At 41.6% G+C, this 24,619-nt stretch overlaps 1 protein-coding gene and 1 long non-coding RNA gene across 2 annotated transcripts; one reads left to right on the plus strand and one right to left on the minus strand.

The window, feature by feature from the left end:
* tmem121ab (transmembrane protein 121Ab) lies at positions 1-2,262 on the minus strand. The gene has a single exon (XM_055186640.2). The coding sequence runs from the start codon at positions 1,842-1,844 to the stop codon at positions 894-896; it is 951 nt and encodes a 316-aa protein (XP_055042615.1). The 5' UTR covers positions 1,845-2,262; the 3' UTR covers positions 1-893.
* A 3,523-nt stretch (positions 2,263-5,785) lies between these two features.
* LOC129429749 (uncharacterized) lies at positions 5,786-7,938 on the plus strand. The gene is made up of 2 exons (XR_008639289.2): positions 5,786-5,876; positions 7,816-7,938. It is a non-coding gene; the product is annotated as an uncharacterized lncRNA (long non-coding RNA).
* Positions 7,939-24,619: the final 16,681 nt, after the last annotated feature.

Here is a 24,619-nt window from a genome sequence, read left to right on the forward strand (position 1 = left end):
AATTTAAGACAAAAATAAAAAAAAATCTTGAAAATTATTTTTTGCAGTGTATGGTATAACACGTGTATAACTATGGCAATTACGTTTAAAACCAAAACCTTTCAAAAAGACATGAAAACTATGTTATACTCATGTATAAGCTCAGTGGTAAAGCATTGCGTTAGCAGCAAAAAAAAAAAAAACACCATGGGTTCCAGCCGACTGATAAAAATGTATACCTTGTAATGCACTGTAAGTCACTTTGGATAAAAGCATCTGCCAAATGCATAAATGTAAATGTACAATATTTAGGCTAGGTATAATGTTGAATGAAATTAACTATGCATGAAAATATCTTCATGTATAGCAGTCATACAGATGTTGTGAACTAAAATTTGTACATCTATAATTGTTTTATAATTATTAAAAGATGTCTTTATTTGCTAAAATAAAAAAGTCCCTTTTTCAGAGTGACTGTATTCAATGTGTTTTATGGTGCAAACACACCAAGCGCAAAGCATCGTGTTCCTGGCTCTAGATTACTCGCGGGATTTAACTTTGTGCCGTGCAAATTCTTTGCTTGAGTTGAATATTTTCAACTTGCACAAAAACATGCCATTTGTATGGCCTTGCATGAGTTCCCCTCTATTCAGATCTTGGCATTAACTTTGTATGTTATTAATTTGGGCAAATCGTTGAATTCACGTTTGGTGTGGCGCGCCCCATTAGGCTCCAGAATGAATGTTTTATTCCTGATCCTTCCTATTATTTATTTTTTTTAGATTTGAAATTAACATTGTATCTTTTTAACAAATTCTATAATAATATAATAAATTCTAAGCTGTGGTTGAGTTGAGATGGAATGACTCACTTTGTATAAGAAGTTACAACTATGCCAAACTTTCCTCATCATGTCATGTATTCATTATCTCTTGTGCTGGGTTTGGTTCATGTGGGAGGCTTGTAGCATTCGGCAAAGCTTGTCCGTGTCCAACAGAGTTGTGCTGGACTTCCATCGGAATGCCCGTCGCGTTCTCCCGAGCGGGGAAGTCCAACGACTGTTTCCGATACTCGAGGAAGGTACACACCTTGGTAGCAATGGCCACCACGTTCTTACCGATGAAGATGGTGGAAACCCGGCTGTCCTGGAAGAGCACCATGTTAACTCCACGAATGAGAATGGTGACGACGTTAATGGTGACCAGACTGAGGAGAGGATAAAGCATCATTTTTTGAGGGGACGCATGGTCGCCCTGAACACTGATCTCACTCAAGGACACACAAGGGAGAATCAGCAACAAAATGTAGCAGTAGAAGAACATCAAACCTTCTGCCCAAATGGGCAAACCCGTCCGTTGCGGTTCCCAGAGGTTTGCCTGCATGTCCAGCAAATCTAACAAGTCCAGTGCCACCCAGAAGAGCCGACCCCTCATGTCCTCCTTTCTCCTAAAGGTTCGAACGTATTCCATGCTGTCCAGAGCCACTAGAACCAGGTAGAGACCCGGCACACAGATGGAAAGCAGCAACGTCAGAGCCTTCCTGGCGACTGTCTCCAGGCTCTTGCGGTCAGCCTTGCAGTTTTGGAAGACAAAGTAAAGCTTGATTTCCAACACGAAGATGTAGAGGAACCAGAGGATCATGGCGTAGCCGCGTCGGGCCGTCCGCACCTCTGCCCCCACCCACACGGCCACGTAGCGGAGGACTATGAGAAAGCAGACGTCTCCGACCAGCACGATGATGCAGACGCCGATCTTCCGCGGCCCCTGGTTCTGCTCTACTAGGTAGGCATCCATAAAGGCCATGCTTGTCATGATGACCAAGGTGGTGAGACACACATGCCTTTTGTCCGGTGGTGGCAACACCATGCTGATGGCCGCCACGACATGCACTCGCTCAAGTTACTTTGGACGATTTAAGCTACGCTAAGCTGGTTGGATTCTCTTCTTTTGGTCCGTCATTGCAGTTTTTCCCTTTCTTGAACTTTGAAAGCATAAAAATAAACCCAGACAGGACATTTACATATCTAGCCTTTAAATGTCTAAAAGGAGAGCTTTAATTTTTGAAGGTCAGTAGGTGCATCCACAAACCCATGATTCTACCAAAAGGCCATTTGCTACCAGCTGACAGTTTGATTCATAGCTTTGCAAGGGCCAAATCGATTCTGAGTCTTAAGAAAACGGTGTTAAATGATATAAAGTTTGTGCTGCCGTACATTGCAATGGAAACACAACTCGTAAATACCGAAGCTAATTTCACAATCTTTGTCTTGGCAGATGATTTTTCTCTGACCCACTAAATGGAAGAGAAATCTGTTCATTAATCAGTGAGGTCGTATTGATCGCTTTGGACCGCACGCCTGCACGACCTCAGCATTCTCAAATGAGATGCAATAATTCTTCCTCTGGTGGTCATGGTAACAGAAGGTGATGCAAGGATACGTGAGGGACGTCCCCAAAGTGTTTTTTTTAGGTAAATCTTTTCTTCCATAAGCAGGTTCTGGTTTAAGTAGTTTTTCATATATGAGAGAACCTTTTTAAGAGAAGAGAGATGTTGAAATGTGTGTTTTCAGAGTGCATGCAGAGACTGAATGTTGATCGAGCAGCTCTTCAGTCTTTCAGTCTTTGTGTCAAGTAGTTGAGTAGATTGACTGTATAGGGCAGCTGGTTTCTAACCATAGATCATTTGGACAAAGGGTCATTGGCCTCAGGGACCTGACATCTCTCCGTGACTCTCCAGAGGAAAGCTCTTTTATTGGGTTTCATGCTTCCCTCCGTTTCTGACACAACCTGAGAAAGAGAAAGTGAAGAAGAGGATCTGTCAGCACAAACTGGATAATAAATCACATCCGACTGCACCGTCTCCTGACATTGTCAGCATTAACATTTATGCTTTTTATCCAGCACCAGCTACAGTACTGTATGTGTTTTATTAGAACGCAGTGTTGCATGCGGCGTGCTTCAAGCTACAGGATTTCTTTTAAAGAGCATAGAGGAAAAACAATGTTAGACAGTATTGCCACTTATTTTACTCTACCGAATATAAGCGTACAGCCCAGAGCAATAATTCATGGCAGTTTTCTAGCATTGATTTTAGCTCCACTTGATGGTGGAAGCCAAGAACCCAGTAGAAAATAATTCCTGAAGTGTTTTCTCTATCTGTACATGAATGTTGATTAAATATCAGATATAAGAAGAAAACTTTCAGCTTTTATTAAGGAGCACCTACTTTATTGCTAATGCTGCGTTTACACCAGCTGCGGTAGAGGCGTCAAGCGCGAGTGATTTCAATGTTAAGTCAATGTGAAGACTGGAGGTCTGGAGGTCTTGCGGCGCGGATGAGGCGTTTGGCGTGGCACAGTAGACGCAATTTCGCCTCATTCGCGCGTCTAGTTCACGCGAATGGCGCGTCTTAAGCGTCTGGCGCGGTACGCACGAATGGTGCTTTTTGTGCATTTTGAGTTTGATGCGAAAATTTTCGTCTGACGCCCGAGTTGAAAAATTTGAACTTTGGCGGATTTTCGCACCGCGTTAACCAATCAGGAGCCTGCTTGCTGCTGTGGCCCCACTCGGAATCACTCATTCAACATATAGGAATGCTTGATATTGTCCGTAAGCACCTGGAGCTATAAGTTCTTATTTCTGTAGATATAGGAATAAAAAGGACCTCGCTTGGAAGAGTGTCAGTAAGGATATAGGGCAGCCTGGTAAATTGTAAATACACATTTCACTTTTGAGTCACGTGACATTTATCGACCCGCACCGTTTATTTTCCCCCTATAGTAAGGTGACCAATACAAACCGGTAACTCTCGATAAATGCACAATCGACATCAGCCACCTTGCAAACAGAAAACCGCATACACTTGCCCCTCCCACAAGAAGCGGATTTTGCCTCTGACGCGCGCGTCAAATGCTTGCTTTTTCTGCGCTTCTACTTCGCATAAGAACGTGCGAATGCATTCAAACTGTTCAAGCGGCAAATGCAATTTTGACGCCTCAAACGCGGTTGGTGTAAATGCAACATAAAAACAACATTATTTTGTGTACTTGGTATAATACAATGTTCGCATGGTTTATGGTTACAAAAACACACATTATTTTCCGCATACGGTACATTTTTTAACATAGAAGGTCAGACTCCCAGATAATGTTATATTCATTATCTTAAGGTTTATGTTGACATGTCTGCTCAGGACTCATCTGTTGAATGGATTCATGGAGGTCAATAAAGCTCAATAATTGAAACTGTTTAATATTCACACACAGAGCGGCCGGCGTTTGTCTCATAGTCAAGGTCACAAGAGCACCAGTCAACACGTTCACTCACATTTAAACAGAAATTACACACAAATAATGGAAACACGGCTCACCAAAGTCACCGGTTCCTTACTTAAATATCACACAGGCTGGATAAAGACAGCTATTAAAGTATCAGTGATGTATTTTAAATGCAGAAAGATCAGTAGATGAGTTACATCTCCGGTCACGTCCAACACAATCTTATTAACATTTAATAATACGAGACATAGGTCTCATTACTGTCCCTGGCTGCTCTACCGTAGTAAAACTGAGCTTAGATTTTAGAAAGAAGCATTAATAATATACTAAAAAGTAATACGCCTTTTTAAACACTTCGCTCTCTCTTTTTTTAAATGTCTGTATAGAGATCCTATCTGTTCATCTCTGTGTTGGGTTTGGGGGTGTGGCTTAGGGGAGGTAAGTAGAAGAACATCAAACTCTTAAGCTTATGTAAATAGTTATTGTTGGTAATTAATAGTTGTTTTACAATTATGTTTAGTGATAACCTGAGTTGACCAATAGGGCCCTATTTTAATGATCTAAGTGCATGGTCTAAAGCGCACGGCGAACAGTCTTAATGGCCATGACAGAATCCACTTTTGCTAATTTAATGATGGGAAAAATGGTTTGTGCGCCCAGCACACTGTCTAAAAGGGTTGTTGTTATTCTCGCAATGAGTAATGGGTGTGATTTGGCCCTAACGTGCAATAAACCAATGAAAGTCTCAGCTCTCATCCCCTTTAAAAGCAAGTTGCGCTGGCGCCATGCTGATTCTCTATTTAGATGTCGGAGTTTGTAAACTGAAAAACTAAACCAGTTTAAGATTGATGTTAAAAAATGGTGTTGTTTTCATTTTTATTGAAATTGTTATTTTTTGTATTAAAAGCTTTAAAAGTTGTTGTCTTTCATTCATAGAAGTGATATTAGCAGACTTTTAATTGCTGTAAATGTATGGATACATGATCAGTGTAATCTCAAAGAATAATTTACAAATACGCAAGAAAAGGCGTATTTAGAGGTTAGATACGCTGGATAGTAATTTCTTCTAATTCTGTTCACGTTCAAATATTTCTCTACTAAATAATTAAGTTCAGTGTGCAAGAGCCCATTTATTATGTTTTGCTAGTGCTTCAAGTTTAATGAAGATGATTTATTGCAGTTGGATTTACTTGCTAATACATTTTGCAGTTAATAATATACTGTATATCTGAAATAAAGATCAATCAATTTAGTGAAACCACTTTGGTAAGAAAAATTAATTGTTAATTCACTTGCTGCTGGGTCTGTTTTATTATGCTCACATAAGCATTTACTCTTTATTTTTAATGCATTTTTAAGAAACCTTTCATCATTGTGTCATTTCAGCAGATGTATTGTATTGACTCAGTGACTCAGTTTAGATGTTGTAAAGCATGTGGATGAACATTTCTCACCAAAAACTTCTCACCCACTTTCTTTCATGAGCAAACAATCATCTTTATAACTCTTCCTGTATCTTGGTTTTGTGTTGTTTTATTCCTCAAGGATCTTGAGAAGCTGAGACGCAACTGTGATCTCCATCAAGTCTCCTGCATGCGCAACAATAAATATTTTCCCACAGGTGAGTTACAAAGTCTTTATACTGTCCTACTTTAAACACAACTTTATCTCTTCATAATTTGACTTTCTTTAAAGTAGGGATGAGATTATAACAAGCACAGATATTCTCAGACACAGCTGATGAGATTTATTTTTAGCCTAAATTAAAACAATGAATAATGAAATACATACTCGTATAAAGTAATACATAATGAAAAAGTCTGTAATATTCATGAAGAGATGTCATTTATAAATGCACGTTGTCAGATGTCTTTATCTCATTTGTTGTGTTGAATAAATTCTTGAGACTAAAAATAATCCATTAGTGATTTTCATGTTTATTTCAAAATCATTTTATTTCATTTTGAGCGACACTGATTTGTCACTTTGGATGTGATACTTAAACCTGCTATAGTTTTTGTCTGTGTTTAGATATCTTTGCAGTCAATTGTTTTAGATATTAAACGCTACTGAAATCTGCTGTTTGTGTCAAATGTTTACAGAACTGAATGTGTTTTGTCAAGGATGTGTGATATGATGTCTTCATCATGTTAACATGGCTTTCACATGCACACATGAAAACCACATGAAATATGACTTCATTTCAAACAATGTTCTCGTAAAGCAGGCTCATGCAAAGCATGCTGGGAACTGGAAAGCCTCCTTAACCAATCGTGTTGATTTATTGTTAAACTGAAGTTAATTTACAGTGCCAGAATCTTTCTTAGCATAACTGGCCGATTGAATGCCATAAAAATCAACTTATTTGCAGAGTAAAAACAAAGCTGTTGTATTGAAATAACTCTGCTTCGAATTTATAAATAAAATTAGTAGCTTAATTCTTTGACTCATTTTATTTAAGTTTGTGGGACTCAAATCGCTGACATGGTTAAACACACATAAAACTTTTAAATTGAATAAACTTTTTTCACTGGTTTAAGTACAGTTCACTCATTTTAAACGACTACATTGTTTGTTTGGGGTTTACAGTGTGCTGAACTGGCGTGTTGTCTCTGTTGGCACAGCAGATGTTTTCTGACATCGCTTTATAGCTGCTTGTCTGTCTCAGACCCGCTTCATCTGTGTTTCTGTTTACTATTTATAACAACCAAACATAATGATGTTTGTGCTGATAAATATGAACATCAAGTAGCAAGCATGCCGTGCAATGACCACAGTATAGTGTCATAAAAGATATTTCTTTGATCTGTGCATTTAGCACTAGCTTGTATTTGCTCTTTGTGGCATTTTCTTTAGTTTCTCTCATACTCTTTGGAGGCTGTTAGTTTATTTTTTACTGGCGAGCATTATTGTTAATATATATAAATTCATCGGCAATAGTAAGGTCATGAATCTGTCGGGGTGCTTGCTTTTATTCCTCCCTGATTATTCACGGCTATTCGGTCATTTCAAAGAAACTAAGAGACGTCTGGCCGTGAAATGAAATCACAGGAGCCCGGCACTGCTGTGGAGTCATACTGAAGCTGATATTATAAAAAGTGTGAAATCATTTGTTTCTCAACACTAACCTGAAGTCATTCTGAAGTAAAGGAGATGATTTGCTCAGAGCAGATGAGGGTCGTGTTGTGGACTGAATACAGATTTAGTGGGGTTTGCCAAATTAAGCATCATTTGTGTTTTACTTTTAAAGAGCGCTTATTGTCTGATTCACGTTTTTAAATTTACTTTAGTATGTAAGTAGTACATGTTAACCATACGCAAAAGGTACAAACCCCAAAGTAAATGATGACGCGAGTAAAGCACCCAATCAAAGTTTGCCAGAACAGGACATTTTGTGCCTGATAAATCACATATCGATCATTTTCACAGGAAGCGCATGTATATAAAGTTGTTCCGATGTCATTAACCCACTCATGTCTTTTTCTTTATGAGCAAGTTAATTTGTGCTAAACAATTTTTTTGCGAAATGTCAATCCAATTGTATTCTTTGTGCTCAACAGGATAAAAGGATCAAAGCTTGTATGTATGAATAATTCATTCTCAAAGTGATGAGAGGAGACAGATTCTCCCCATCCTGTCACTCAAAGCTCCAGAGAAAAACAAGCACTCGTGGATTTAAAGACTTCATGTTTTCCAATAGCAATTCATTAATGAACATGCAAATCTTCTGTTTTACTGCTGTAAGATTTTAAAAACATTGCAAACATTTCTCAAAACATTGTACCGTGATTTTGAGTTTTGACATCATTTCCACATCAGTTACAGACTCAAAAATATTTATAAACGTCAATGTGAATGACTGCTCAATGCTATACAAGGCTGGGGTCCTGTTACATTATTGCCGTCTTCATGTTTGTATGTGTTACTTTTTGGTTACCACAACATGATGTCATTGGGATATGATTTTTAATTTAAACTGCCAGGATTCATTGTATTTACACATTAGACTATTCAGGCATTTACGGCAAATAATGTACCCATTTATTTATTATATGATACAGTAAAAATCCCAGCATACAAAGCAGTCATAACTATTTTTTTAAAGTACTTCAAATATTTGAAGTTTACCGAGGTAAAGCAATGGTTTTTATGAAGAAAAGAGCAAAAGTGATCACAATTCTCTGTAGATATCAGATCTGGTGTACACTAATTCAAAAACTGCCGCCAGAAGAAGCAATGATATGTCATCTTTGATTGTGAAATACCATTGGCTCTTGTGTGTCTTGTCATCAATTGCATCATATGTTAGAATGTGAAGCGCTATTGGCTGTCGTGACGACTGCATCACGCTCTAAAGTTCCGGTTTATATTTGAATGAAATCTGACTGTTTACATTGCGTTTATGGATTTTTTCATATAAAATGATCATATTACTTCGGTTCGCAAGGCTTGCAACGCAAACTGTAATAATTTTATACTGTTGTTTTTTTGTCAATTTATGCTATAAGACTATACTTTTACTTGAGTTTTGTGTTTTATATGGTTGTGAACCAGTTGGGTTTAGGGTAAGGGTGGGGTTAGATGCTCCAAAATATCTTTAAAACGTCTCGGTTACGTATGTAACCCTCGTTCCCTGAAGGAAGGGAACGGAGACGTCACGTCGTGACCGACGAATTGGGAACCGCTTCGCGGGTGACCTATCTACTTCGAGAACTATCAAAAAATGCCAATGAACTTGGCATGCAGGTATTTGCATAATGCCGGCGCCGCCCCGCCAGGTGCGTATATAAGGCGCAGGTGCACAACACCAAACCAGCCATATTATTGCTGAGAAGCCGAGCAACAGTGCCCGGCCTGAACAGCAATGGAACAGCAAACTGTGGCGACGGGACGTGACGTCTCCGTTCCCTTCCTTCAGGGAACGAGGGTTACATACGTAACCGAGACGTTCCCTTTCAGTCGGTCACTACGACGTCACGTCGTGACCGACGAATTGGGAATCCCTACCAAAACGCCACTGCAGCTGAACCCTTCCAGTGCCTGCAAAAGCCCTCCGCCCTCCACATAAAGGGGCGGAACCTAAGGCGAAATGCAGAAGGCCGGTCACTACCTGTTCCTTAACCCACGATAGTGAAGCAGCGAACTGGGGGAAGGGTCTAAACTGAGCGGAGCTAGAACACTGCGGAAGCCATCCCCTAAGAAGGTTAAATGGATGACATGAAATATATGAAACAACCGACAGGTTGCTCAAAATAAAGTCTCTGAACAATACATGGTATGTTGAGAGGTGCAGAGCAGGCTCTGCTAAGGAAAAACGTGGAGGATTAGAACCCCACGGACTTTACACACAAATGAACCCCACGTAGGGGACAAATGTGGACGCCTAGCCTACACAGGTTTACGGAGAATACATCAGTGATAGGTTGACAGCGGATGCTCCGCAACACCAGCTATCAGGGCGGTGGAGGAGAGGCAAAAACAGTTTTTTAGACGTTTTTGCCCCGATGGCCTTCCATAATGGTGCAAATGTGCAGCACCAAAATAGAGGCTCCAAGCCGACACACGAGCCGACCCTCGGCATTCTTAACTAGTTAGTAGAAAGAACCCGAGTGGAAACCGGTTCGACACGAACACTATAGAACCTTGTGAACGTATTAGGTGTCGCCCAGCCTGCAGCTCTACAAATATCTGTTAGCGAGGAACCGCGAGCCAGTGCCCAAGATGATGCCACACTGCGTGTAGAGTGGGCACGTAAATTAAATGGACAAGGCACATTCTGCTTTTGATATGCAAGGGCTATAGTATCCACAATCCAATGGGACATCCTCTGCTTGGTGACAGCTTTTCCTTTCTGCTGACCACCGTAACAAACAAAGAGCTGATCTGAGGTCCTAAAACTTTGCGTCCTGTCTATATACACACGTAGTGCACGAACAGGGCATAACAAAGCCATGGCTGGTTCTGCCTCCTCCAAAGGCAGTGCTTGGAGATTCACCACTTGATCTCTAAAAGGAGTGGTGGGAACTTTGGGCACAAAGCCGGGCCGGGGTCTCAGAGTTACGCTGGATGCAGCCGGCCCGAACTGAAGGCACGATTCATCGACCGAAAATGCATGAATATCCCCTATCCTCTTAACAGAAGCCAAAGCAAGGAGAGTTAATGTTTTCATTGTAAGAAATTTAACACTCACACTATGCAGAGGCTCAAATGGGGCTTCCTGGAGTGATTTCAGCACCAAGGACAGGTCCCAAGGAGGAATAGAGGGGGGACGCGAAGGATTCAGTCTTTGAGCGCCTCTGAGAAATCTAATGACTAGGTCGTGCTGACCCACTGTTCTACCGTTTACGGGTGAATGGTGAGCTGATATCGCAGCGATATCGACTTTAATAGTGGATGGTGACAGCCTATTCTCCAAACGACGCTGGAGATATAAAAGCACAACACTAATCGGGCATTCTCGGGGGTTTTCACTTCGGGAAGAACACCAGTCGACAAACAGGTTCCATTTAAGCGCGTAAGCCTGTCTCGTAGACGGCGCTCGCGCAGCAGCAATAGTGTTAGATACCTCTTGCGGTAAATCACTCATATCCTCCGTGCCCCGTCCAGAGACCACACATGGAGGTTCCACAGGTCGGGGCGCGGGTGCCATAATGTGCCCTCTTGTTGAGAAAGAAGGTCCTTCCTCAGGGGAATCTTCCACGGAGGGGCTGTCGCGAGGAGAGAGAGTTCTGGAAACCAACTCCTGGTTGTCCAATACGGTGCCACCAACAGCACGCTCTCCTCGTCCTCCCGGATTTTGCATAAGGTTTGCGCAATGAGGCTCACCGGAGGGAACGCGTATTTGCGCATGTTTCGCGGCCAGCTGTGTGCCAATGCATCCACGCCGAGCGAGTCGTCGGCTAGTGAATAGAACAATGGGTCGTCTCTGGGGAAGCAAACAGATCTATCTGCGCTTTGCCGAAACGTCTCCAAATTTGCTGAACCGCAATGGGGTGGAGTCGCCATTCGCCGGGACGCGCAGCCCGAGAGAGCGCATCCGCCTCTACATTGAGCGTGCCCGGGATGTAAATGGCACGAAGAGACCTCAAATTCTTCTGACTCCAAGTGAGGAGGTGACGGGCGAGATGCGACAGGTGACGCGAGCGTAAACCGCCTTGACGATTGATGTACGCCACGGTCGCAGTGTTGTCTGTTCGAACTAATACATCTTTGCCCCGTAACTCGTTGCTGAAACGGACGAGCGCAAGATATACAGCCCACATTTCCTGGCAGTTTATGTGCCAATGCAGCTGGGGTGTCGTCCAGACCCCCGAAGCCGCAAGCCCATCGTACGTGGCCCCCCACCCCGTGTCTGAGGCATCTGTGCATACTATCGCATGCCTGGAGACCTGTCTCAGAGGCACATTGGCTCGGAGAAACGCACGGTCTAACCACGGAGTGAAAGTGCGACGACACGCAGGTGTAATGATAACACGGTGAATGCCGCGCAGCCACGCTCTCCTCGGGACTCGATCGTGAAGCCAATGCTGAAGCAGTCGCATATGAAGCAGTCCGAGCGGAGTTACAGCTGCGGCTGCTGCCATATGCCCCAAAAGCTTCTGAAACTGTTTCAGCGGGACCGCGCTCTTGCTCTTGAATGTATCCAGGCAAGTCAGAATCGACTGTACACGCGCCTCTGTTAGACGAGCTGTCAAATCGATCGAGTCCAGTTCCATACCGAGAAAAGAGATTCTCTGCACGGGGCAAAGCTTGCTCTTTTCCCAGTTGACCCGAAGACCCAAACGAGCGAGGTGTTTTAAAGTTAAATCTCTGTGATCGCACAGCGTCTGACGTGTTTGAGCTATTATTAGCCAATCGTCCAGATACACGAGAATGCGCACACCTCTCTCTCTCAGGGGTTTCAAAGCCCCCTCCACTACTTTGGTGAATACACGGGGCGACAGAGAGAGCCCGAATGGGAGGACTTTGTACTGGTATGCTCGCCCCTCGAACGCAAAGCGGAGAAACGGCCTGTGTCGGGGGAGAATCGATACGTGAAAGTACGCGTCCTTCAGGTCGATAGATGCGAACCAATCGTTTGGACGAATGCATGGAAATATGCGTTTGGGCGTCAGCATTTTGAACGGCATTCTGTGAAGTGCACGGTTCAGCGAACGCAGGTCCAGGATCGGTCGCAAGCCGCCGCTTTTCTTGGGTACAATAAAGTAAGGGCTGTAGAACCCTGGCCTCATCTCGGCTGGAGGGACCGGCTGGATCGCGTCTTTCGCCAATAAGACAGCGATCTCCGCACGGAGGACGTGCGCATCGGCAGCTCTCACCGTAGTGAAACGAACGCCGGAGAATTTGGGGGGACGCCGGGCAAACTGGATCGCATAGCCGAGATGAATCGTGCGTAAAAGCCAACATGACGGGCTGGGAAGCTGTTCCCACGCCCCCAGATACGGTGCGAGGGGGACTAAAGGCACGATCGGTGTACCCGCGGCGGGCGCAACGGAGGTGATCGCCGGTGTGTGCGTAACGGCCGCACCGACAGCAGTGTTGTGCGTGATAACACTCACCTGAGTCCGTTGCTGGGTGGTTGAGTAAGGGAGGCTCTGCTGAAGACACCTCACACCACTCGATGCACCCTCTGGCGAAGGAGGAGGGAGACGATGGGTTATGAGCCCGTAGCTGTCTCCTACCGGCTGAGAGCGCGGTGGGGTTATGAGCCCGTGCGTCGCTCTCGTTCTCCTCTGATGAGTCGGAGAACGAGGGGGGGTTATGAGCCCGCTCGTGTCTCCGGCGCTCATCTGAAGACCTAGAGATGGAAGTGGAATTCGCTCTTTTTGTGGATTTGTGGGTGCCGACTGAAAAGTCGGCGGAACAGAAAAATGAAACAAAAGATTCCCCAACCGGCCCTCCTCCGGTGGGGGGAGTGGTGCCTTCACCATCTCCCGAAGAGCGATCCCTTCCATCTCTAGGTCGCCCGTCTCAGGGCCGCTTAGATCTTCTTTTACCACCCTTTGAAGCGGGCTGAGCGGGCGGGGCGGGCTGCTGACGACCGGTTCCTCGCTTCTTAGAAGAGCCCCGGGGAGGAACGGAGGCGGCCGCCGCAGGACGCCCTCGGCGAGGAGCAGGCTGAGGCGCCGACGTGGATGGGGCAGGCGCAGGACGCTTCCGACGTGGCATGATCTGAGCGATGGCCTCAGTCTGCTTCTTGGCCGCGGAGAATTGCTGCGCAAACTCCTCGACCGTCTCGCCGAACAGGCCGGTCTGGGAAACCGGAGCATTCAGGAGCCGGGTTTTATCAGCGTCCTTCATGTCCGCCAGACACAGCCAGAGATGGCGTTCCTGGACTACCAGGGTAGACATCGCACGCCCGACGGCGCGTGCGGTGACCTTGGTCGCACGAAGCGCCAGATCTGTAGCCGCACGTAGTTCAGAGAACTCCGCCGAGTCGTGACCTCCCGCGTGCAGATCCCTCAGAGCCTTAGCCTGATGAACCTGCAGCAATGCCATGGCATGCAGGGCAGAGGCTGCCTCCCCACAAGCCTTGTAAGCAGCACCGGACAGCGCCGAAGACTGCTTACAGGCCCGTGAGGGGAGAGTAGGCTGGTCCCGCCAGGAGGAAGCGACACCGGCCGGACACAACTGCATCGCGACCGGGCGCTCCACTGACGGGATACCAGTGTACCCCTTGGCATCTCCACCCTCGAGAGAGGTGAGAGGTGAAGGCTGATACGGCCGGTTCCGGGCGGAAAACGGGGTTTTCCACGACCGCGTCAGCTCTTCATGCACCTCGGGGAAGAAAGGCACCGGGGGCGAGGACTGAGAAGCCCTGGCACCCCCGAAGAACCAATCATCGAGGCGGGACGGTTCAGGTGGGGGAGGTTTAGTCCACTCCAAGCCGACCGCCTCCGCCGCCCGAGCGAGCATGGCTGCCATCTCAGGGTCGAACGCAGAACCCGCAACCTGGCCCGAAGGCGGGAGCGGATCCGGATCGACGTCCGAGGCTGACAACCCCCCCTCCGACGTTACGGTGGACATCGCGTCAGGTGGAGGCTCGACAGAGCGCGAGGACACCGTAGAACACGGGCCGCTCGTCTCCATCGGGACCTCCGCTGGCAACGGATCAGGGCGCTGGGAGCTACTGGACGAACCAGCAGACCGACCCAGCACCGTTATACGGAGATCATCCTTCGCAAGTTTGGTAGCTGCGCTCTTAGCAGCACCAGACTGGGAAGGCGGGAGCCGTTGCCGGAGAAACGACACCCGTCTCCGCAAATCCGCTATAGTCATGCCCTCACAGATGGGGCATGAGCTATCACGCAACGCTGCCTCTGCGTGCTGGAGCCCCAGACACGAAAGACAACGCTTGTGGCCATCCTGGGGGGCGATGAACACACCGCATCCAGAAACGGAGCACGGACGGAAATCCATCTTTAAAAAGACGACCCCGACCGTGACACGAATGAGTGGCTGTCTTTAAAAAGACACAAAGCTCAAACGTGCTGCTCTTTCAGGGAAATCACTCTTTTGTGCGAGCTGGTGAAACACACAGGGAGAGGCAACGCACTCACTCGAACTCAAGTCCTAAATTAAAGAGACAGAGAGAGAGAGAGAAAGGGTGGAAAAAACACTGCGAGCCTCCGCTGAGGTGTCTTTGCCCAACCAACTTCAGCAAGCTGAGATCTTATTTTCTTCCCTTCACAGAACAGGATCTACGAAGATCAGTTTAGAAAGCTTCTCGAGAGCAGATGTCTGCCGGCTTCGAAGCAATAAAGCTGATTTGGTATTATGCACCTGCGCCTTATATACGCACCTGGCGGGGCGGCGCCGGCATTATGCAAATACCTGCATGCCAAGTTCATTGGCATTTTTTGATAGTTCTCGAAGTAGATAGGTCACCCGCGAAGCGGTTCCCAATTCGTCGGTCACGACGTGACGTCGTAGTGACCGACTGAAAGGGAACCATAAATGTTTATGAAACATTTACAAATGCAGAACATAAAATGCGTCTGATCTGACATATATAAAAAAAAAACTGAAAACGTAACCACAGGTTGTATAAGCTTTGCTACTAGAGGGCACTAATCACTTATACGTCCCTTGACGTCGTATTATGGTGCTTGCACAAATTAATTATTAGGTCGTAATTTTTGGAGGAGATTCTGGAAAAATCACCTTCACTTCAAAAGAACCGTTTTCATTCATTTAACTTTAAAGTGCAATGACGTTACAACAAATAACGAATTGGCTCGTATCTTCGTTCATATTTTAAGAAGTGGCTAATTCAGACTTTTTGCATGATTTGCTCTTACCCCTGTGATGTTGAGGTTAGGGGCAGGGTTTTTTCGTATAATAATCATACGATTTACTTTATAAAATTCGTACGAATTCCCATTCGATCAGGCTGGACATTACTACATAAATTACATCAGATAATGGTTTGATTACATTATTCATTCTTTTGTCATCTCTTAAATGATTAAAAACGATAAAAGACGCAATGGAGTCAATAAATAAACAAATCAATGAATCAAGTGAATATAGAGACATCAGCATCATAGTGTGGCAGATGCATTGATTTCTATGAGACACATTGTTGTTCATTTATAAAATAATAATCCTGTTCACCCTCAAGACAATAAATGGTCTTATTCAGGGTAATTCATCTTAAATTGTCAATATTCTCTAATTATTTTTATTTTATTTTTTAAATGGAATTGTTTTGCGCGTTGTGCTGTTGTGAATAATTATTTGAGTTCTGAAAAAAGACAGTCTGTGATGTTGGCTTGACAGACGTTTGTCTGAAAGTTAAAGACTTGTGCAGGTTTAAAGGCTGTTTTTTAAATACTGTGTCCTCTATAAAGTGTACTGTGTTGAGATCAGTTTGAAAAGAAGCTGTAAGCACACAGATGAAAAGCCTGAAGGACGAGTTTGATGTTTTTGTTTTGAAAGCTTTAGATGTTTTTGTCAAGCGTGTATAATGTGTTTTTAACTTCTGGTATGCTGTCGTGAACTCTTTAGAAACGCGCAAACTCATTTTTTGAAGGACAAAACTTAAGAAAGCTTTCAGAAACACACAAAGATTTGTCAGCTGGGAAATCTCAAACAACACTGCAATGACATTTTTAATCTGGATTAAGCAGAAATTGAGTTCTGATCTACTGACTTTATGTGAATTCATGTTTACCTACACTCTAAAAAAATGCTGAGTTATTTCAACCCACTGCTGGATTAACCCTTTGAAATATGCGTAGCTTGACATTTAAGCTTGGGGGGCAGACTGGTTTAACATAGAATCTATACCAGAACATGTGCTATGATTTTTACCACAAACTAGATCATTAAAATTAATGAATAACATTTTCATTAAAAGAACAGCCTGAATGTTAGATAAAAAGAAAACATAATAATGGTCATTTTGTGTTATTCATTATGTTTGGGCGGGGTCTGCCAAAGTGACATCAGTTTGCTTAGACCACGCCAGCAGGGTTTTAAAGAGCCAGTAAGATGCCAATTTTAAGCGTCCTATCACTGTTTATAAGTCCCGGACAACAGGTTTAAATGCATGAAAGGTCAAAAAACACTGTAATTTTCTCAAAATATAAATTTAAAATGACCCCATTTCTCAGAGATCCCCAAACAATGTGTGAAGCCATTCAACGACTCAGTCTGCCTAAACCCCACCTTTCAGTAGCCTACTCTGCTCTGATTGGTCAACTGACAGAGTCTCCGCACAGACCACAGATCAGTGGCACACTACAGACCAACAATAGTGGAACATGTATTGACCTAGTGCTAACATGCATAGTGATAAGACTTCGACATCAATACATATCACTCATCATTAATCCAAGCAATAAAAACGAAAACTAACATTTTACACTCATTTAAGCATTTATGTAAGCTAACCGGGTCGTAGCAAAACCGTAAGTGAGCATGCGTTAGCCGCTTGTTAACTCTTTCCCCGCCAGCGTTTAAAAAAAAAGTTGCCAGCCAGCGCCAGCATTTTTCATGATTTTCACAAAAGTTTAATGCCTTGCAAAAATGTTCTTCTTTAAATATATAAACATACAATATATCAAATGAAAGAACAGACCCTCTGCTTTCAAACAAAAAACCCCGTTTCATCCTACCTTCATTAGTTCTCTTGTAATCACCTCTCAAACATGGGTAGGTTTCTTTAAAAACACCCAATTTTGAGCAAAAAGCTAAGATAATTCCGTTTTTGCGAAGGACTTTTGATAGAGATCAGATGCAGAGCGATCTTTAAAACATACACAGAGTTCTTTCTCTTTCACGTGAGGCGCCACTTCCGGGTTGTATAAGTTGCTGAAGTGCGCCACCTGGTGGATAATAGCGGTATTGCGGAAAGACGGAAAATCTCGTCATTGGCGGGGAAGCGTTTTCTCCTAATTGACGAGATATCTCGTCAATGGCGGCGAAAGAGTTAACATGACTCTCTGACAGTATATTAAGAGTTTAAACAATGACATCATTCATCATTAATCAAAGCAATAAAATCGACGATAGAAACTAACATTTTACACTCATTTAAGCAAGTATGTAGCTATAATCATACTTACAGGTTGTGGTTAGGAGACGCATGTTGTTCCAAATAAAGTGGGTACTGAACCATCTTTCATTGCCAAAGGTCTAGTAAATCCCTCCGTGAAAAATTAATTTTAACCACTGATTCTTTACAGCCAAACATTTAGTATATCCCTCCTTGAAAAAGTAATTTTAACCACAACTTCTTCATGTATCTTCATGCTTTGGTAGTGAAAACAACACAAACTGAAAATACAGTGTGATATGATGTTTACACACTAACTAGCTGTGGGCAGGTCATAGTTTTCGTTTCTCCCACGGGCAAGGCTGTAGGCGGAGATTATGATGCAATTGTTGGTATTACGTGGATAAAGTAGGCAGGAGATTCAATCCATATGACGACTCGTTTTAGTGATTCAAAGTCGACTCCCTACTTTAGAAGCCAATAACTTTATTCATCGTGCACTTTTTGGTTCAACCATTTTGCACATTGTTTACATTGATGGACAGCTACATGACACTTTTTGGATCTGTGTGGCTCTTTTTTATTGTGGTTGTGTACACACACAGGTGACACAGTTATGTTCAAACAACATAAAAAAGTAAATGTCCCATATTAGGTGACCTTTAATAAATATATTTGTCACATCACCAAATCATTTAAAATTTAAAGAGGTGATGGGCTACCGAGTCTCACGAAATTATGTACCTATAGTCACATCATTTTTTGATTCTTTTTTGTGATACTGTCACCAATTTCCACGTTTTTTCGTGATCGTATCACGAATTTCTGTTTATGTGTCATTGTCACGTATTGGTTACTCAACTGCTTTTTCCTATTTTCAACCCATTGTCGCTTCGGTTTAGGGTTAGATTTGATGTTTGCATTAGGATGTCACTTAAAGTATTGGTTTATACAATTTGTTTCAGATTTTTTTTCAGATTTTTATACCACTGTCGCCTGGCGTTAGGGTTAGAGTTAGGTTTGGGTAAGGATGTAATTTTATGTAAATCTAACCCTAAACCGAAGCGGCAATGGTAAGAAAATAGGACAAAACAGTTGAGTAACTAATACGTGACAGTGATACATAAACAGAAATTTGTGAAACGATCACGAAAAAGCATCAAATAATTATGTGACTATAGGTATGTAATTTTGTGAGACTGGGTATGATTGAAAACTTACACATAAACTTTCACTTCATCTTCTATTCTCCACCATCAATCATTGGAATAACTGAATAAAGTGATGAAGTGCATCAGATGGTGAAAGTATCTACTCAGTATTCACCAAACACATTCACCAGATAATCTGTCACTCTGGAGTCTTCATGCGATTGTGATTATATCAGTCATTCAACTTTTAGCATTCACAGATGAACTGAAGCGACAAAGACGACAAACCTCTTCACATTCACCCAGCAGCAGTCCACAGGCCTGATATATACAGTACTGTATGAATGCACATATACAGATTTATAAAAGTAAATGTCTCGTAACACTGTGCAACTGAATCTCTTATTATCACAGACATTTGTATCTTTCCACAGAGGTGAAATCTGGATGACAGTGAGCTATTAAAAGTTATTTTTGCAGATGAGATTACTTGGTATTTATAAAATGAACAAAATGTTTGTGAATGTTTTTCTGCTGGTTGTGTTAATGGAATGGGATTAAAGTTGAATGTTTCATTGGGGTTCGGCTTCACGCTGTGTTAATGAGAGCGGTGAACACAGCAGCATTACAAATCAGAAATGTACTCGTTTATTACTCCGACTAAAAGCGTAAATGAGGCGATGCCCGTACCTCTGCTCGTTTTCAAGGTCATGTAAATACAGACTGATGTTTTAATCTGGCCTTCAGGCTGCTGGACAATAATGGAGATAAAATTTAAAGCATAAACGTCTGTAGCTGTTGAAATATCCGCTGCTAACTTAAGTACGTTCATTGATGTAGACTCCCATCTGACACTGTGTGTCAATGAAATTTACAAAGTCTAAAACTGAATGTTTGTGATCTGGTGCCAGAGCAGGTGCTCGATCTGTTCCCATCTGCAAAATAAGCTCCGGGCCAAAACAATAAAGGCAATATTGGATTTATTACATCTGCCGAGCACCTGATGTCATGCTATGATGTTTTGCCACACAGATTTATTTTGATTGAAATAAAATAATTTTATTTACAAATAACAGTGTTTGTGCGATAGATTTTTAAAATGTATTATATTTGACTACTGTATCAAATGTAAAATTATTTAAAAACATTCAGTTACTCTAGATGTTAAAAAAATCCTCTTAAAGCTGTAACCATTACAATATGCTTCTGGGCCAACGTCATCTCATGAGAATAAGTGAGTGTGTTTTTCTTAAAGTTTGGATGTACAGTATCACAAGTACATTTACTTCGTTTTCATACACACTGAAACATATAATATCGACTTATTGACAGGACTAATACGTTTATTTTTTACGTATTAATACCTTTACAAACATACAGATTTGCGTGTATTCCTATTCATAAATATTAAAATCACGGGCATTGCTGTTTCTTACTTGTTTTTTCCTAAAAGTTTACTCATTTACTTAATGAAATGTTTATGAGTTTCAGAGAATTACACAATATTAAACAAGACTACACTTTAAAACCTTAAAATGAATAACATTTCTGTAATCATTTAACCATTTTGTAATATTTACTTTGTTTGCCATGACACACAAAAAGTATTTTCTCCTATGCAACAATAATTACACCAAATTACGCTGTAATTCATATCTTTAAAAATTCATACGATTGTGAGGACATTAACGTCAAATCTTGCGTTTGTTATAAATTTGAATATAAATATTGCGCCTCAAGTAGCTTTACGACACATTGCTTTATGGAAGTGATATCAAACGCTCATTATCTCTTGCGTGCTACGTCACAGATTTGTGACATTGTCACCTTCAGTCGATGTACTTTTGAAATTAAAAAATGCGCGTCTTGACAGAGAGAAACTGGATTAACGTTCTCATTGTGGATTAATAACTTTAATAGTTCTCTGCAGCACATCCTCCATTTACTTTTGGTACTGCTTTTGTAATTTCCCAATAAATACATTATTGTGATTACACTTGTCTGTGTGTATGTTATGTTTTTATTTCTAACAGTACATGATTTTAATAAACTGTTTATGTATTAGCAGCTTAAAATATCTCTTAAATGCGATATCGTTACAGTTGTTACTAACATTTTTCCTACACATTTCTGTCTATTATGTTGCATAATATAGAAAGAATACATTACAATCAAAATTTGTATCAAAAGGGTTTGGGGTAAGGGTTGGGGTGGTAACATTATCAATAAAATGTTTAAAGGCAAATTATTAAGAAATCTTAAAGAGATAGTAAAATGGCAATTTTAAGCGTCCAATCACTGTTTATAAGTCCCGGACAACAGGTTTAAATGTTGTATGCAAGGTCAAAAAACATTGTAATTTTCTCAAAATATAAATGTAAAATTACCCCATTTCTCAAGGTAATTTTAACCACTGATTCTTCACAGCTAAACGTCTAGTATATCCCTCCTTGAAAAAGTAATTTTAACCACTGATTCTTCATATATCTTCATCATTTGGTAGTTAAAACAACACAAACTGAAAACACAGCCTGATATGATGTTTACACACTAATTAGCTGTGGGCAGGTCATAGTTTTCATTTCTCCCGCGGGCAAGGCTGTAGGCGGAGATTATGATGCAAATGTTGGTATTACGTGGATAAAATCAGGCAGGAGATTCAATCCATATGACGACTCGTTTCAGCAATTCAGAGCTGACTCCCGACTTTACAATTCAGTAACTTTATTAATCCTGCACTTTTTGGTTCAACTGCTTTGCACATTGTTTACATTGATGGACAGCTACATGACACACTGCAATACAGGTCAGTTTTGATTTTGGATCTGTCTGGCTCTTTAATGGTATGAAAGATTTGTAAATGTTTAAAATTTTGTAGCTGTAAAAACATAATAATGCTATGATTAAATATCACAACTATGTCTAGATTGTACGCTTCAGCATTTCTTCAGCTTTTTAAAATTACTACATATAAACAGTGAGACCAGGCTGTCTGGGCAGGTTATGTTGTCATATTAAATATTTTTTATCATTTGTCTCAAGTATAAGTCACTCAGTCCAGTGTTTGAGACACAGACAGCTCGTCCACCAGCTCAGCATCCGACTCAACAGTCAGGAAATGAAAACAGCCAAAGAATCGATCCAAGCATGCGTGTCCCTCACACAAAAAAAACTTTAATAGAGGTGAAAAAGAGGGCAAGATAAAATGTCATTTGAAATAAGACTAAACATATGCAGTTTGCCAGAAGTGTTTGTAGATAAAAGCAGCATTTTAGAATTGCTATCATGTAATTAAAACCGAAAGATCATTAAGTAACAGAAGCATGGAGAAGAAATCTAATGAGAGCACCAGTCAATGAGATCAACGCTACTGAGGTGATCATTTCTGAATATTTGAGTAAAATACTTTTATCTATGTGACTCTGACAGTTTGTTTAATGGTCTTTCCACAGATATGGGCTTTGTGTCATATCAGGACCAGCAGACACTGGATGAGGATGAGGATGATAATGGAGCTGCAGATGTCTCTCTTCAGCTGGAGCTTTCACTCATGAGGGTGAGAAAGATCTTCACTTTCTGAGAGATGCTCTGCACAAGATCTTCATTGATTATGTTTTATTGAGCAGGTCCTCATTTCATATACTAACACAGAGACCCACGGATCTCACCCCCTAAACTTATGGCCCACGGGTTAAACATGGCCCAGAATGGTGTCCAATCCAGTCCATATGATGATTTATACAGTATTATTAAATATTATTTTAAAAACCCTTTCAGATAAGACGCTGCAGTTGCAAGGGTCGAGGTCATTTTCAATAGGACACATGCAAAAAAGCAACAAAATGCAGACAGTTTCACAGGCAGAGCATACAGTAGACGTTCCTCAAGCAGATGCTCGTGCACCCCAAAAATACGTCTGCGTACGGTGTATGAACCGCCTTTGAATCAGTTTCTACTTTAAAAGCGACAAACAGCAGTGGTTTCTATTAAATGTTGTGGACCAACACTGTTTCGTGGCAATTTTCTACATATTTTACGAGGTAGCTAATTTGTATTAAAGCAACACTTAAGAGTTTTTGCTCTTTGCTCCCCCTACAGGTTAAAAGCGGAACCATCCATTACCACTGTCGTAAATAATTTAGCCTCCTGCAGCAAAGCTGACTCTGATTGGATTGTTGGTCTGCCGTAAAGCAAGTTTTTGTAGTTTTTTACTCGAACTACAGGACCGACGGTTGGAAACTTCTTTAGTGCGGTTTTGGCCGATAGAGGGCTGCAAAGCGAATTTGTAAGTGCCGTTCACCCTGTTTCGAGTGGATGAACGACTGAAACTTTATTGGAAATGTTAATTTAAGGTAAGAAAAACTCTTTAGTGTTGCTTTAAGTCATACGACCACATGCATATATTTTTGTATGATTTGCTTTGACCGCTGTGACGTTGGCGTTCGTGTTTTGCCTCTGTTTTATGACTTCAAACTGTAATATAATGCTTTAGAAATGCAATCTAGCATTTTCTTTTCTAAATGACTGTTTTCATTACAAATATATCCCAAAGAAAAGTGACTGATTTATGAATGATTTTGGCATTATGTAGTAATACAGACAGTGTAAGGTACAATGAAGTATTATTGGCAGCTGGTTGCCAGTAACTTTCTGTGTATTTAAATTTATGTTTTTTACTGGCAACAGTTTGTTCAAAGCTAAATGAACATTAACAGAGTAAAATGAAATAAACAGCCTTATGCAAAGCATTCTGGGAACAAGAATGCCTCATCAACCTTTTCCAGTTTGGTTCCCACAATGCTATGCATGAGGCTGTTATTTTAGTTTTTGTCCTGTAAAGATAAAGAGTTGTTAATAAAGCAATAAGCCCCAAGAAGCAGTGGGTTACCAGTAAAACCCCCTAAAACCCCCTTAGCTGTTATACAGTAAAATGCACTGTAACACCACTGCTTTGTGGGGCTTATTGCTTTTATAAAACGGTTACTTCATATGCATAATAACGTTAGCAGGATTTCATAAAATAAAACATAAATAAGTTGAAAATTATATTAGTACAAATATAACTCTTCCGCCAAACAAAATAGTTCCTCAGAAACAGGTGTGACTGAAACAGAGCGTAGTTCCCAACCAACACAGACGCAGCAAAGACACCGGGGTATTTTATCACGGCTTAGACCGCGTTTCAACCAATCAGAATGAAGAAACAGAATGGGTCGTTTTATAATGTTTCATTTAACTTTGAACAAACTGTTGCGAGTAAATGACACATTTAAATCTACAGTAAGTTACTGACAACCAGCTGCTAGTAATACTTTCATTTCTAGATAATTTATGTGCATATTTTTTATTGTACATGATGAGTGTTAATGTTTCTGAGGTCTTGTGAAATAGTTTTCAAGGAGCCATGTGTTTTTCTTGCTTATTAATTTGTAGTTTGTTTAGTTGATATTAACTCAATTATCAGCACACTAAGGTTTAAAAAAACTTATCCGACCCTCACATTGCTATTTACCATCCGGCCCTCAACCTAAAATGAGTTTGACAACCCCTGCACTTATTATGCATGAAGAAAAAATATTATTTTCACAATGTTTTTACATTATATACAGTAGGATGTAGAATCTGGGGTTTGACAGATAGGGTCATTTAAATTTATTTCAATGTTCTTCATTGCATTATTTTCATAAAACACTGCAAATATGCAAAAACAAT

This window comes from Misgurnus anguillicaudatus, chromosome 18 (genome assembly GCF_027580225.2).
Source record: "Misgurnus anguillicaudatus chromosome 18, ASM2758022v2, whole genome shotgun sequence".
NCBI classification, from domain to species: Eukaryota; Metazoa; Chordata; class Actinopteri; order Cypriniformes; family Cobitidae; genus Misgurnus; species Misgurnus anguillicaudatus.